Genomic DNA, 17,823 nt, shown 5'->3' with positions numbered 1-17,823 from the left:
CTAGTAGTCTACCTGTCTTGTTTCCAGAATGTCCCTAGCTTCCAAAAGATCTTTTGGACAGTCAATGATTGTGCAGGGTTTCCAAAATATAAATTTGATTGGTTGTTTAATTTCCTTCTCCCTTCTCTCCTCTGTGAACCCATTCTAATCAACTCACCTCTAATGCCGCGTACACACAATCAGTCCATCCGATGAGAACGGACCGATGGACCATTTTCATCGGTTAACCGATGAAGCTGACTGATGGTCCGTCGCGCCTACACACCATTGGTTAAGTAACCAATCGTGTCAGAACGCGTGACGTAAAACACAACGACGTGCTGAAAAAAATGAAGTTCAATGCTTCCAAGCATGCGCCGACTTGATTCTGAGCATGCCTGGATTTTTAACCGATGGTCATGCCTACTAACGATCGGTTTTGACCTATCGGTTAGGAATCCATAGGTTAAATTTAAAGCTGGCTTTTTTTAACCGATGGTTAAATAACCTATGGGGCCCACACACGATCGGTTTTGACCGATGAAAACGGTCCATCAGACCGTTGTCCTCTGGTTAACCTATCGTGTGTACGAGGCCTAAGAGTCCATTTCATTAAGGAATCCATGTCAGGGGAGTTGTTGTGGCTAAAAAAATCCATAAGTGTTGTAGTAAGTTTTGGTGGTAGAGAAGGGTCAGTTAATAAAGAGGAGTTGAGTCTCCAGGTAGGGGGTTTGTGAGTGTAAACAGTTAGATCTATTGTTAATGAGATGGGCGAATGATCTGAGAATGATTGAATTTCTATGTGAGTGCCTGAAAGTATGGGTAAGTCTCTCTGGGTGATGAAAATATAGTCTAGATAAGCATACCTATTGTTTGGGGTGGAGTAGAATGTGAAATCATGACCCTCAGGATTAATTAAAAGGCCAGGAATCTATTAGTTGAAGTGATTGTAAAATGGTTTTGAGTTTTTTGAGTACCTGGTATATTATGCATGTCTTACCTGTTGAAGTGTCAAATCCCCACCCAATATAAGACCTCCTGATGTAAAACACTGTAATTCCTGTACTACACATTTACAAAATATGTCTATTTTCCATATTTGGAAAATAGACATTTGCCAATGTGAAGGGAGAACCACCATATGTCCCTTTTTAAAAACACAAACCGACCGCCTGGGTCTACCAATTGTTCTGACAATTCAAGGGGGGCCTCTTTGCTCACTAGAATTGAACCCCATTTAGATTTGGAATGATCATTGGTGGCATGATAAGCCCTGGTATAGAAGGAATTGATAAGTCTAGGCACAGCTTGAGTTTTAAAATAGTTTTGTTGTAAGAACACAAAATGGGACCTACCTTTCTTAAGTTCCCTCAAAAGCATGAAGTGCTTTTTGGGAATATTCAGTCCCCTTCCATTGTGTGATATCATCATAGGGGCACACCCCAAGGAGGAGTATGCCACCTGGGTGACTCAGGAGGAAAGGCACTGTTGTGAGCTCTACAAACCAAACTTACAAAAAGTTGTTAGTATCCAATTATTGTAGAAAATAACTAATGGGAGAGAAATATAAGTTATTCAGAAACACAAATAGAGTAAGGAGAGAGAAATTATATAGCGAGAGGTAGAGAACTGATGAAACACCTTTAGATAGAAAACACTATCTTAAAAGTTGGTGTACCCTGAACCAAAAAACCCATGTTAACCTCCCTGGCAGTATGATTCTGTCTGGAATTACGTACCAAAAGCAGTACAATTAATTTGGCGTTTTATACTGTAGGTTTGTAATTTTTAGGAATAACTCACTTAAATCTGACCAAACAAGAGTCTTGTAGGCATCCCGAGTATGATTTTTTTTTTAATTATAAATTATAATATAATAAATAATTATAAATAATTATAACAAATAATAATATAATTATAATAAAAATTATTCAATAATGTAATCAACTCAAAATCACTGAAATTTGCTCAGTTGCAGAATTGTCGCTGTCATTACTTTTATTTTTTTATGACGTATTTCCCCACAAATCGCTATCGCACAATTCTGCAAGTGATTATAATTTATTATCGCTGTTTTCTAGCTGCTCTAAAACCATTTTTGACATAAAGGGACACTTTTGGACAATCTACAGTTTTCAGGTAGAAAGAATAGTTTTTATTATACAAAAGAACATAGAGGACACTGGGCAGACCACTAGGGACAAGGGGTGTGTGTATTTTTTACATACAGTACTGTAATCTATAAGATTACAGTATACTGTGTGTATTGTGTTTATTTACTTTTTTGAATTTGGTGCCGTTCTCCGCCCCCGTGCGTCGTAACGTCGCAGGGAACGGAGATCGGCGGCACACGGGGACACTGTGAATCGAGCGAGGACCCGCTCGCTCACACAGCGTGGATGCATCGCAGGATCCAGGGACAAGGTGAGTAACTTGTCTGTGGATGCTGCTAGCAGGTAAGCCGCGCCGCTGCACACTCTGCACATCTACCCCGAGCGTGACTCGGGGATACCGATCGCAGCATGAAAAAACCACCCGAGTCACGCTCGGGGATACCGCCAGGCAGGTTAAAGGCCACCATGTGGGGGAGGAGTGAGGCGACAGCCAAGGGGGTAGGTGATTACCCACTGTACACCGTCTGTAAAAGAAAATGTAATATTATAATATGGAACAACACAGCGACAATATACACAGCCTAAAGGGCATCTGTAAAAAAATCATAAATCAACCCAACAATATATTGGAAGAATGTGGCGAACAAGTGGGCAAGGGGGGCAATACTGCCGGCCCACCATGGGTTAATTACATCCACCATCATGACCCTATACCCAGAAGGGTGACATGCTGTGGAAGCCAAATGTGGATGGCAGGGCATAGGCATGCACCCTGTGGCGTCAGAGGGGGCAGGGTCATCTGTACATGTCACTGGGTAACCCAGCAACATTTCCCCATTGCATCAGAGGGGGCAGGGTCACCCGAGCAGCTATTTAAGAGCTGTCATGGCAGGTGTAGTGTCATTCGATGGGAACCTCCCATGAAAGCGGATTGTGTTGGCATTTTTTCTCCGTATCCTTTGCTCGAGAATGGATATACATCACTTGAATTGGGGGTCCCCTTTCAGATTCTGATAAGCCCCCCGCCTGCATACCCCAACAACCACCGGGCAAGGGTTGTGGGGAGGAGGCCCTTGTCCCCATCAACATGGGGACATGGGGCTTTGGACCCTAAAGCATCCTCCCCATGTTGAGGGCATGTGGCCTAGTATGGTTCAGGAGGGGGGTGCTCTCTCATCCTCCCTTTTTTCCTGCAGCCTGCAAGGTTGCGTGCTTGGATAAGGGTCTGGTATGGATTTTTGGGGGGAACCCCACGCAATTTCTTTTTTTTCATTTTGGCACAGTGTTCCACTTAATACCCATACCAGACCTGAAGGGTCTGGTAATGGACTGGGGGGGGGGGGGAGACCCATGCCGTTTTTTTGCAATGAATTTTATCTGTATTGCTGGGATCCGACAATTCATTATAGCCTTGAGTAGTTTTAAATGGCCTTTTTCCCTTAGAAATTTCATTTTGTGCAGGGACTGTTCTAAACATGGGAAAAATGCTCTAATTTACAGGCATACTATAGACACCCCCAGGTACGAAATTTAAAGGAATACTGTATTTCAATTTTTATTGTTTCACTTTAAGCATTAATAAAATCACTGCTCCCGAAAAAAAAATGCAACAACAAGTGGGCATGGTGTTGAATCCAGGTCAAATGAGCCAGTAGACCTGAAAATACATACCATGTCTCACATCTGCTAACATACAGTCCTTATAAAATGTAAATTGTAACATATATCACAGAAGCTGTTAGGAACTATTTAGTTTCTTTAATATTTTTTAATTTTTTGCATCAAAGCTAAGCCTACCCAGTTTGGACCCTTCAAGCGATGTTTAGAATAGCCATTTTCATCAATGAAGTGTGGTAGACATCCACCATTTAAATGTTCTGGTTCCAACCAGTTCCACTAGAGAAACAGACTGCATAAAACTGTAGTTTATAGATGTTTGCACTGAAAGAATATAAATGTTGTGTGTTATTCCTATGCTACATTATCTATAATATTTACATTTATGTTTTATTAACAGTTGTAGTAACATATATTTAAATGTTTAACAGCTCATTTAAATTTACCATGTCAAGTGATAATCAGATTAAAATTACAGGGTAAGATAGAACAAATGTAATAGAGAAAGATGAGTATAAATTATATTATACAACCTTGAGTAAATGAACATCTGAACCTGTGTGTCACTGCGGTTTTCTATGAAGATTGATTTTTTTTTAATCTGGTTTATGACTTTTCCCTTTTTAAATGTATTAATAATTTATAATTAGAATTAAGAAGAAAAGATAGAATGATTCATTATTAGATGTAATCAGCACATATCCCAGGTTAACCCGCCTAATTTACCAAATTTTAAATATTACTCTTCATCTTTTTAGAGAACAAATTTTGAATTACATTGCAATTGTTCCATTTATGAATAAAATATAACACTATAATTGTGGAAAGCTTTTGAATGTCATTTAGCACTTTGTGCTCAAGAAACTTGGTTTAGTTAAATTTAAAAAGCTAACATTATAGTTAGTACATATTTACTATTATAATTATACAATTTTAAAGGATACCTAACTTCCTAACTGGTATATCCTAACTATATCCTCCTTTTTTGTAGCGCAAATTAAGTAATATTTTTTTTGTTAAAAAATGATCCTAGATTTACGTATATTTGTGTGTGTTTTATTATATTTATTACAGGTGTCTATATAGCACTGACAAGCGCTTTACATATATGTCTACATTCATTAGGGCACACTATACCGTGCCTTATCCAGGGTATTCACCACATATACATTTCTCAGGAGATAGCATATTTATTGATAGCTGTACCATTTTTTGCGATTTGGCACTGCGTCACTTAAACTGACAATTGCATGGTCATGCGATGTGGCTCACAAACAAAATGTATGTCCTTTTTTTCACCTCTGCAGTTTTTATTTTTTGCGCTATAAACAAAAATAGAGCGACATTTTAAAATAAATGCAATATTTTTTACTTTTTGCTATAATAAATATCCCCCAAAAATATATAAAAAAACATTTTTTTTTCTCAGTTTAGGCTGATACATATTCCTCTACATATTTTTGGTAAAATAAATGTAATAAGCTTTTATTGATCAGTTTGCGCAAAAGTCATACAAAACAGGGGATAGTTTTATGGCATTTTTATTAACATTTTTTTTTCACTAGTAATGGCGGCGATCAGCGATTTTTATCGTGACTGCGACATTATGGCGGACACATCGGACACTTTTGAGACATTTTTTGGGAAATAAAATGCACTAATTACTGTGCATGCTCCCCCCCCCCTTCATCTAGCATGGGGTAAATGCAACCTTGTCTATATCTATATACGTTGGATGATATGTGCTTTGTTATTTACTTAGGATGTTTATATTTTGTTCAGAGAACACTATTCTAGATAGTAATACATGTATGGTCCTGAAAAAGTGGACTATGTCCAAGAAACACATTAAGCCTTTTTCTTCTGGGATGAAACATTTGATGATGAAGATGCATTAATTCCTTATTTGAAACTCTATGATAAGAGTGTATTATTTAATTGTATTTTATTTTTTTTTGATTTTGTAAATGCTTTGAAAAATAAGTGACCTTACACTCGTTTATGTGATAAATGCAATACAATAAAAGAAGATGTGTATTTAAAAAAATAAGTGTTGTGCTTCAAAAATCACATTTAAAATAAAATGTTCTTTTCGGTTCAGGTTATTATAATAGGAATAAGTTTAACAAAAATAAAAATGATTACCTATCTATCTATTTACCCATCATGAATGTGTTTCTATATCCTTTTTGTTTTTTTTGTTTTGGTTAAAGTAGGGAATGGTGAGAACCTCTGTTAGGATCCATTTGCTTTGCCTCTGCTGGGGAGATTCACCCTATTTGGAGACCATTGTTACTGGGGCAATGCATAATGAGAAATCCAAAATTATAGAGCTGCCGCCAAAAATGAGATGAGAGACACATGTTCTAATTCACTTTGGAAAGATTCCCTCTAATTTCCTATTTTGTCTTTGGGACATGAAATTAAGAAAAATATTCCCACTGAGATAGCAAAGGAAAAACTGACAGTTATTTTAATCATTTCATACTTTACTCAAAACTATATATTTTTTTAAAAGTATAAGAAACACTTTGAGTAGTAAATGTGTTCAGAACTGCTACCAGAAGCTTCTTACAAGCTATTTTCAGTGCTAAAATTAATGTATTTTTTTTACTTTTTCAGGAAAAGCAACGATTTCTGACAGACGTCTTACATGAGGTGATGTTGCTGGATGGGTTGGCCAGTTCACATCCAGTTTCTCAGGAGGTGCTAAAGGCCACAGATATAGATCGAGTGTTTGACTGGATCGCATATAAAAAGGTAAGAAGAGAAAAGTTCATGAAAGTTTAAAATTATATACAGAAGTATTCTGAAGTATACTGAAAACCTGTTTATTTTATACATTTTGCTTACCAGTGATTACAAAATGATATAAAGGATACTTTGTGATTGATTTACTAAAGACAAATGGGCTGTCCATTTGCAAGGGAATTATCTCTTAGCTTAGTGAATGTGGTGAACATTCACTTTGCAAAGAATTTCCAATTATGTGAGGTGCTATCTATCTATTTATCTAGACATATATCTACATATATATATATATATATATATATATATATATATATATATATACATATAACTTTGCACAAGATTGGAGAGCTTTACCTCGTTCGACTAAGATAAATACCAATGTCCTTCCAAGATGAACATCTTATTTGCTTTAAGTGAATCAACACCTTTAAGTTAATATTTAATTAAGTGACATTCTTCTAGTGAACATATTTTTTTTTTTTTATGAAAGATTTTGTTATGTAATATTTAGTCACAATGTTATGGCATAGAAATCAGTTACTGCTACATTCATAACACGTATAAACAAAGCACTGGATCCCACTAAGCTACAGCTCATAATTGAAGAATGTAAATCGGATTCATACAATGTACAGTGGGTTCAGAGAGGCTGCACTCAAAAAAAGCAAGGTACTCCTCTAAGAAAAATCTTTTACAGACTGAGGTCTAATGCCACGTACACACGATCATTTCTCAACATGAAAAAAAACTATGTTTTTCGGCATGTAGAAAAAACAACGTTTTTCCAACTTCATCATTAAAACGACGCTGCCCACACACCATCGTTTTTAAAAAATGCTCTAGCCAAGCGTGGTGACGTACAACATGTATGACGGCACTATAAAGGGGAAGTTCCATGTGGATGACGCCACCCTTGGGGCTGCTTTACCTGATTCCGTGTTAGTAAAAGACGAATCGCGCCTTTCTGTCTGTTACAGCGTGATGAATGTGCTTACTCCATTATGAACGGTAGTTTTAACAGAACGAGCGCTCCCGTCTCATAACTTGCTTCTGAGCATGCGCGGGTTTTTAACGTTATTCTAGCCCACACACGATCATTTTTTACAACCCGAAAAACGACATTGTTTAAAAGGTCGTTAGAAAATGCAGCATGTTCGAATTTTTTTTTTTTTTCGTTTTTCAGAACCCGAAAAATTATGTGAAGCCCACACACAATCATTTTAAATATATATTTTTTAAAACAAGTTTTTTTCATGCCGAAAAATGATCGTGTGTACGCGGCATAAGAGTCCAAAATATTTTAATATTGGTACTATTCCATAACAAGAAAACATAACACTCCAACGCTTTCTGGGGGCCTAGAAATCTCCCACTTATTTATGGCTATAAAACAGATACAGAAATTTTTGTAAACATATGAACTCCTATATAAGTTCAATTCATATTAAAAAACATCAGTTTTTACTGTTTCTAAGTATTTTAATAAAAAAAGTTATACTCATTATAAACAGCAAACTCTTACAAAAACTATTAGGCTATAACTTATTGTATAGGTGCAACAGGTATATAGGTGTATATAAACACCATATACACCTGTTACGCCAGCTTGCAAGCATTAAAGCTAGCACACCCATAACACAAATGGGCTTTCTATTTGTAAAACTAAAAATAAACACAAAGGTTTAGCAATGAAATGTGAAAGTAACTCCCAATGCATTTCATTGCTGAAACCATTGGGTTTATTTTTAGTTTTACAAATAGAAAGCCCATTTGTGTTATGGGTGTGCTAGCTTTAATGCTTGCAAGCTGGCGTAACAGGTGTATATGGTGTTTTTTTAGGACATAAAAGTCATTAGAAAAATAAACTTTTATACAAAACTGCATGACCTCTGAAATGTTTGTAAGCCTTGAAAGCATTGCTTTGTGTTTAGGAGGAATTCTATAGACAATATAGCCTATCGTTTTTTGACAACCTGCGTCATGGTTGTATTAAATATGTGCTTGTAAAAATATTTATATAAATCATATAATAAAGAAGTAGCTAATAGTGTAAAAAAAAAGTAACTTTGAAATCTTTAGAGTAAATGAAGGATATTTAGTTTGTTTAAAGGAGAAACCAACTTTTGTAAAACAAATTAATAAAGCATATAAAATGAATACACAAGCTGTTTTGTAATTTAGTATTAATTTACTTCACTGTCATTTTCTAAAATTGTTCAAAAAGTTTAATGGAATATGGTAACCTGGAGATATTGGGCCAGATTCTCAAAGGCGTTACGACGGCGCAACACCATTAGCGCCGTCGTAACACCTCATCTGGTCCCGGGTATCTATGCGACTGATTCTCAGAATCAGTTGCGCATAGGTACCCTTTAGATCTGACATGCGTAAGGCTGTTACGCTGTCAGATCTTAAATGTATTTTTTTTTCCCGCCGCTAGGTGTCGCATCGTCGCTTTTCCCCGTCGTCTATGCAAATGAGGTAAGTACGGCGATTCCCGAACATACGCGAGGTCGACGCAGCGAATTAACGTCGTTTGCGTAGCGTACCCGACGCGTAAGGTTGCCCCTGCTAATTAGCAGGCGCAACCAATGTTAACGATGGCCGTCGTTCCCGCGTCGAATTCAATAAAAATTACGTCGTTTGCGTAAGATGTCCGTGAATGGCGCTGGACGCCATTTACGTATACATCTAGGCAAATGACGTCGGGGCGACGTCATTTAGCGCAATGCACGTCGGGTAATTTACCCGACGGAGCATGCGCAGTACGCTCGGCGCGGGAGCGCGCCTAATTTAAATGGTGCCCGCCCCATTTGAATTGGGCGGGCTTGCGACGAGCAATCTAACGCTACACCGCCGCAAGTTTACAGGTAAGTGTTCTGAGAATCAGGATGTAAACCTGTAGACCTGCGGCGGTGTAACGTAGATCTCATATATTCCGCTGCCCAGGAGCAGCGCGAATGTATGAGAATCTGGCCCATTATGTGCACTGCTGGTGTATGGAACAACCCCAGAATTGTAATTTCCTGTTTGTGTGATTGGCCCACTGATTTTCTATAACATTTGCACTAACATACAAGTAAAAATGTAGGCACCCCTGCAAAAGCAATTTAATTTATGGCAAGATACTTCTTAAGAATTAAGGGCCAGATTCACGTAGGTGAGCGGCGGCGTAACGTATCGTTACACCGCCGCAAGTTTTCATCGCAAATGCCTGATTCACAAAGCACTTGCGATGAAAACTACTCTGGCAGCCTCCGGCGCAAGGCGGGCCAATTCAAATGGGCGTGTGCCATTTAAATTAGGCGCGCTCCCGCGCAGGACCTACTGCGCATGCTCAGTTTCGCAATTCCTGTCGTGCTTTGCGCACTGTGACGTCATTTTTTCGAACGGCGACGCGCGTAGCGTACTTCCGTATTCGCGGACGTGTTACGCAAACAACGTTAAATTTTAAATTTCGACGCGGGAACGACGGCCATCCTTTAGACAGCAATACGATTGCTGACTAAAGTTAGAGCACCCAAAACGACGACTAACTTTGCGATGGGAAACTAGACTAGCGGCGACGTAGCGAACGCGAAAGTCCGTCGTGGATCGGCGTAACTCCTAATTTGCATACCCGACGCTGGTTTACGACGCAAACTCCCCCCAGCGGCGGCCGCGGTACTGCATCCTAAGATCCGACAGTGTAAAACAATTACACCTGTCGGATCTTATGGTTATCTATGCGTAACTGATTCTATGAATCAGTTGCATAGATAGAAACAGAGATACAACGGCGTATCAGGAGATACGCCGTCGTATCCCTTTTGTGAATCTGGCCCTAAGAAAGCCCCTTACTTCTAAAGGGATGCAGACATCAACCTTCTTCAGAAAAAAATAAAGTGTACCAGTGAAAATGCACAAGAACTTTAATGAAAGTTACAGATATACAAATGTTGAAACAGCATTATTATGCTAAAACTACTTTGAGATTTAATGATTACATTTATATATACTTAGCAAAATAATTAAAAAATATAATTTTCTTTAAAGCACCAGAAAACATGCACAGTTGAAATAAGGTACATATGTATACCTGCCTAGATTATTATGATTATGTTAAGCCAGTTTAGCCAAGTTGGTGACCTAACATTTTTAAGGTAGAAATGTATTTGTAATTGCACAATACAAAATAACATTGGTATTGTACATTTTCAAATATGTCTCATATACATGTATAAACATACATATTTTGTACTAGTAGTTACAGAAGTATAAATAAAGAGATCATGAAATATTTGTTTTCCTATCAACTGTTACAATAGCCATTACGTGTCAAATGTATCCATACATGTGTTATGTTCATTTAACCCTATATGACCTGTATATTTGTAACAAAATAATAAAGGATAAACTTACTTTCATCTACAACTTTTTCACCATTCTGCGCAAAGGTGATTTAAAAATGAAGATAAAGCAACACGTATTAAGCTTATTAGTAAACTTCTCATGTAAGCATGTAACTGTTTAATGACATAATTTTCTGAAGCAATTGATCTCTAATTGAATGCTAAAGCAGGGCATACATTATGATTTTTTTTCTTTAACCACAGCTGCTGGCAGTGATCGAAAAAACAAAACATAACACAGGCTGGTTTTACTGAAGTAGATCGATAGATCAACTTTAGTACAAAAAAGGTGCCCAAACATGGATCGAAATTCAGACAGTTCCTGCTGAACCAGCCAAATTTCAATCAATCTATGGCTGGCTTAACTATCCCTCTCCCAGTGTATGTTTAACTGTGCAGGAGGTTAGACAGGAAGAATGCAGAATTTAGATTCTAAATCTGCCTGAAAGTTTGCTTTCACCCTTTGTCTGCCAAGGATGTGCTTCATACATCATGTGTGTACCTTCCTTGGACAGCCAATAACATATGAAATACATCACGACAATCAAAGGGTCAAAAGTTCACAGCTGAAGCAGGAACCACAAGTTTGTTTTACATTTAAATGGAGACCTCTGTGCATTGAGTAGAAAAGATCTCTGAGTCACACATGCTATACCTCCTTCCCTCTGCCTTACATCCTGGAGTAAGGTTGGGCTCTGATGGTAAGAAAGGACTCTGTGATGGTTGATGTATAGTGTGTACTCTGATGTATAGGGGGCCTCTGGTTAATGCTTCTGATGTGATGAGGGGACTCTAATATGTTGGAGGGGGTTTCTGACATGATGGGGAAAGCACTGATGTTAAGGGTTAAGTTAGGTTTGTTTTGTATTTCTAAATAGGTTCCTTTAAACTAGTGCATTGTTGGTTCACTTACCTTTTTCCTTCAATTTCCCTTCTAAATGTTTTTTTTCTTTGTCTGAATTTCTCACTTCCTGTTTCTCCTCAGTAATCTTGCCCTATCATCTGAGCCATTATGGCTGGGGGTTAGTCATCCAGAACAGCTTACTGAGGAGGATCAGGAAGTGAGAAATTCAGACAAAGAAAACAAAGAAAAAAAACATTTAGAAGGAAAATTGAAGGAAAGGTTTAGTGAACCAACAATGTACTAGCTTAAAGCTTTAGAAAATAAAAAAAACAAATCTTTACAACCCCTTTAATTTTATCAAGGTGGTTGTGTGCATCATCCCAGACTCAATTTAGCATTGATGGTAAGTGCATCATTTCAAAGGGGTGCTTCGAGATTATGCATACTATTAAAGAATGTTGTGAATGAAATAAGGTTGAAAATACTGCTTTAACCTAATAAATACAGAAGAGCATTATGAACGGTTAAATTGGGAGATGGGGGGAGGAAAAGTTAATGGGAACGACTGCATTTCAGAACATAGTAACGGTAAACATTTATGGCCTCTTTGCCTTTTCCCTTATGGCTTAAGAAAAAATTGAGTACTGTCTGTGATACTTTTTTTTACTGCTTGAACCTTCATAAAGGGGGCACACCTTAAAGGCTTGTCCTGAAAAATAGTTTGTTAGTGCAAATAAAAAAGTATCACTAACAGTACTCAATTATTTTTAATGCAAGTGCTCTAATACAGCTACAATCGCCTCAAACCCTTATGGTTTGTAATTTTTTTATGAGCAAATAGGATGATTTCAATTATTTTATTTTTTACAAAATACATAAAAAATCATGTATGGAATATTGTTAAATAAACTGTAGTTTTCAGTTGACGTTGTTCGTGAAGTAAAAGTACTCATGAAACAGAACTGAAATCCAGAGACTGCACATGCAAAGACTATAACAAATTATACTCAGTGTGAATGCCTATTGTTCAGTAATCAGACTGTGGATTTCTGAGCTTTAGCAATCAATGTCGACTGCCTAAGATGATTAGAGATTGACTTTAAACAGTTACAGAAAAAAGAATGTCACAATATGGGTTTTAGTTCTATCTGTAAAACGGGTAGGCTAAACAGGATTAGATCACAAAAATCACTGTATGCTGTTTTTGTTGTTAGGAAATTTATTGCAAAATTTCAACAATGGAGATTGATTTTATATATATATATATATATATATATATATATATATATATAGATAGATAGATAGATAGATAGATAGATAGATAGATAGATAGATTTTATATAAAATCAATGTTTGAGATGATACATGTTGCTTTTTGATAAAATGAGCAGCTCTAATGCATGATTTTTTTTTAATAAAATAACTATGCAAGCAGTTTTATATAGCAGGTATTCCAATGAAAATGGTACAGTTTACAAATTTGTGAACTGATGTTTTACAATGTGTTTTACTTATAATATTTTTTTGCAATATTTGCATTGCTAAATTGTATCTAGAACATTTTTGTTGCCCTGTCTCTTGCCCCTAACCCTTCATTATGAAAAGGCAAAAGGCAAATGTCAGGATTACATAGAAGCTGATTTTTTCAACTTGTTTTTAAAAGTACACATGCCAAGGAATGTTATCTCTATTCTTATATTACTACTTAAGTTACCTACCTAAAACAAGTTAGTGTATATCAGGTTATCTTAATCAAGCAGGTATGTTAGAAGGTGCGTAACGGTTTGTTTTTGCTATAATATGCTTTGATTTGGACTAATGTCAACTCATTAAATATATATCTCCTAATGTTTGAAAATTAACCATTTTGGCCTCCACGAGGTACCCGTATGTTGCCAGGTTGAAGGGGTTATACCGGGATGATGTCTGCAGCTACAGCCACTGTATTTCTTTTACTCCCGCCGCCTTCCTGGGCTCTCCGATCCCACTTGGGAGCCCGGGACTGAAGACAGCTGACCATAGAGATGACCGAGGACCGGAACATCCCCAATCATCTTTATGAGTTAAGAGACCAGAAGTGACGAGTATTTTGTCACTTAGAGTTTCGGCTAATGTAAACAGGCTATTACCTGCCTGTGACAATATTGAATAAAACTGATCTTGGTTTAATCTGATGCTTTTAAGGGCAGAAGAGAGATCTGGGGTCTATCAGGTCTCATAGTAAAGAGATTTGTTTTCATCCCTTGTGATAGTAAAAAAGTTGATTAAAGAGTTAAAGAGAAAGTGTAAAAATAAATAAATAAAAAAGATAAAAAAATAAAAATAAAGCACCCTGTACCCCTGTGCTTGCGCACAAAGGTGAACGTATATGTAGGTGATGTGAGGCATCGCCAAGAACATTATAGCGAGAGTAATAATTCTAGTACCAGACCTCCTGTGCAACTTTACACTGATAACCTGTAAAGTCTTATAAAGTGTCACCTATGGAGATTTTTAAGTACTGCAGTTTGGTGCCATTTCACAAGCATGCACAATTCTAAAGCATGACATGTTGGGTATCTCTTTACTTGGTGTAACAGCATATTTTATATTTTACAAAACAAGTGGGCATTATATAAAAATCGCAAAACACCCACCATTTTATTCTCAAGAGACTCTGCTTAAAAATATATATAATGTAATTTTCTAGATTTTTTTTTTTATACTTGTGAGAAGTGTCAGAATAGGCCAGGGGCTAAAGTGGTTAATGTTACAGGACTTTCTATGTACAAAACTCACGTTGATCAATTTCCTGTTAGGCCCCTCTCACATGTATGGATCCTGTGAGGATCCATACATGTGTGTCTGCTTGCTCAGCGGGGATCGCTTTGTTGATCCCCGCTGAACCGGCAAATGACAGAGCGGTCCTTGCACACTGTGCAAGGACCGCCCTGTCAGATCTCAGCTCTCCCCTATGGGGGGATTGGATGAACACAGACCATCTGTCCGTGTTCACCCGATCCGTTCTGCAGGCCGATGGAAAAATAGAATTTTCCTCCATCTGCAGAATCGGAGCATTGCGGACACCGATGAGATCGGGTGTCAGCGCATGTTCATCTGCTGACACTTGCTATCTCATAGGGGGATATGTATGTCCCTTATTCAACCGTAAACAGATGGATGAAAAAGCGGACATACGGTCCGCATGTGTGAAAGGGGTCTTATAATTTAAAACTTACCAAGTTGTTTTGAGATTTTGGCAAGGTAGCTAAATTTTAATGACCTCAGTGCTCTAGCTCCCCTATATGTAATGTCTGGTCTAGGCCCCACATTTTGCCACCATTTCCCCTAAGAATGTTTTGTAATTCAGCATGGTGTTGGGGAAAAAAGTGTAACAATGTGTATTTGTTGGAGAGTAGATTCTGTTTCTGAAAATGGACCAGGGATTCCCCGTCTCTGTAGCCTATGTTGATCAAATCCTCCTATGTGCAGTTTCTCTTCAACTGCAAGTATTGTTCATAAGAAATATTATTCACAGGTGGGCAAGGGTATGCAATGTATTTGCTGATGAAGGTTTTCTGAACAAATTTAATATCAAATGACTATCATTACCCACCATAATCTGGATGTCTAAAAAGATGACCCTTTCCTAACTACATTCCATCATAAATTTCAACATGTAATCTTTTTGCCCAAGAGTCATAAATTCTTCCAACCCTGATCACTTGCAAGTCCAGATTATAATTTTGTTGTTGTTGTACCTGTACCATGATAGAATGTGACATGTCCATTAATGATTCATGAACAAAAAATAAATGCGCTCCCACACCTCCAGGTACAGTTTAGTGTACAATGGGGCACACTGAGTCCCCATCAGCACCCCTGCACCTGGAGAAAGTGGGAGCCCTTGAACATGATCACATTCTGAGACACAATTTATTTCAATTACATATCAAATAAAGGCATTAGAAGGCCAAGCAGACTGTTGTTTTTCTTTCAGACATTTAGCCACCACTGCAATGCTCCATTGGTGTGGAATAAAGCTATATAATGCTTCTATGCCCAAAGTCACTAGCCATGCTCTCTGTGGGATTTTTAAATCTTCAGGTATTTTCAGTAAGTCTCTCATTTCCTGAACATACACGAACAGGGATGACACAAAAGATCTTTAATAGTCATCATTCAGTTGAATAGCGTGTTCCACATTACAGTTAATTCCTGACACTATGGGATGCCCCAGAGAGTTAAATATATATTTTTTACTTTTGCCAACATGTGAAATGTGGGAATGACAGGATGTTTAATTTAATAAAAAATCCCAAGTGTTTTTATCAATAAGTCCAACATGAACTGCTCTGTTACTGATGTTTCTAAATTCTTTGTAATACATTACAAGTTTGCCTTCTGGGATAAGTCTGTACTAAACACTATTAGACAATATTTTAAGACACATACTTATATAATGCTATTGATCCATGATCACCATGTTCTCACCTTAATCTAATAATTTTATATATTTTTTTTAGTTATGCTTAATATAGTGTGTTCCAAATTCTCAGGACTGAGAGGCAGAAAGGTTGTTGATATCATGTATGACCTTCTGTACAAACGCCAAAATATGGGTGTTTAACTAAATTGATGGTAAGGTTTGGGATTTTTTTCTTATAGGACAAATTGTGTGTGGTATAATCAGGATTGGCATCATCTTCCTCCAAAAAAGTTTCTGAATTCTCAATATTTCTCTGTTCTTAGAGGAGCAAAGGTTGTGGAGAGCTCAGAAATTGTTCATAGTGAAATATTTCCACATTTTAGTATCATCATAAAAGGACCCAAAGGACTTATAACATTTGTTATGAATTACATGTAGAATTAACTTCCTAGCAAAAAGATGAACATCTTTAATAACCTTAAAATTATAAATGTTCTAAAGTTAGTTTTTAAGAGGATAAATTATTGATATGTAATTAATTAATTGATCTGCAATTCATTTTTCATGGTGGCTTAGGTTTTTTTTAACACATTTGTGTATATGTTGCCATGTTGTTTTGGTTCCACTTAGGGGGCACCAAAGGGCTCATATGCTTGGTTGGGATTGGTCTTCAGTACAGTTGTACTCTCTCTAGGTTCATTCCTCAGAGTTCCATCACCACCTGTAATGTTCAAGTTCCCACTACCAATGAAATTGCCATCACCTGGTGGGAGAAGTTTGAGATATTTGGGGATTTTATCCAGTATCGTGGCCTCAATTTTACTATGTATCACAGCTTGTGTGACTCTGTTCTTAGTTTCCAAGCCACAAAGTGCCAGGGACTTTTAGGCCTTGGCAATCATTTAAGAGAAAGAGCTAGTAGCACATGCTCAAAGCCACCTGTGATGATCTGATGAGCTTCTGAAGAGATCTGGGTGCCTGGATGGTCCACAGCCAGGGAAATGCAATGGAAACAAAGAAAAATGGTGGCACATCCGGAAGTAGAATCAAAAGGATTTATTGAAAATCCATAAAGAGAACATGACAAACATTAATTTAAAAAAAAGTGCTCAGTGGACATGTTTCACATAGAAATGCTTACTCATCACAGGAGAAGTAAGCACGTCTGTGTGAAACACGTCCACTGAGCACTTTTTTTTCTCTTGATTTTATAATGTTTTCAATAAATTCTTTTGATTTTACTTTGGATGTGCTGCAATTCTTCTTTATTTTCCTAGCAATCATTTGTTTAGATGTGGTCAAAACTTGTTTAGCGAGTTTCAGCTGGGCCCTAGTTAAATCACAAGTACAATGGTTTAACAAGCCAAAAGCGGGGTCAGGTGGCAGGAATAACTTGACCAGAGAGGATAACATCCTGAAGACTTCAAACTAGAATTGCTGCATTATCAGGCATGTCCACCAGACATAAACATGACTGCCTCTCTCTGCACAGCCCCAGAAGCAAGTAGAGTTATAGAATGACAGAAATGTGGATATTCTTGCCAGAACTAAGTACCAATACCAATAAATCTCTAAGATTTAGTTGTTGCCCAGATACCATCCCAATCCTCTTGCTCTAAGTCAAGCCTAAGGGCCAGATCCACAAAAGGGATACAACGGCGTATCTACTGATACGCCGTCGTATCCCTGTTTCTATCTTTGGAACTGATCCACAGAATC

At 37.4% G+C, this 17,823-nt stretch overlaps 1 protein-coding gene across 1 annotated transcript in view; it reads left to right on the top strand.

The window, feature by feature from the left end:
• TRHDE (thyrotropin releasing hormone degrading enzyme) overlaps positions 1-17,823 on the top strand; it is a 1,005,415-nt gene that overhangs the window by 654,432 nt on the left and 333,160 nt on the right. Inside the window, exon 6 of the mRNA XM_040343984.1 lies at positions 6,333-6,470. Within this exon, the coding sequence (XP_040199918.1) occupies positions 6,333-6,470 (138 nt within the window). The remainder of the gene's footprint in view (positions 1-6,332; positions 6,471-17,823) is intronic.

Source organism: Rana temporaria, chromosome 3 (genome assembly GCF_905171775.1).
Source record: "Rana temporaria chromosome 3, aRanTem1.1, whole genome shotgun sequence".
NCBI lineage: Eukaryota > Metazoa > Chordata > Amphibia > Anura > Ranidae > Rana > Rana temporaria.
Note: the sequence above shows the minus strand (reverse complement) of the source record. Positions and strands in the feature narration are given on the sequence as shown.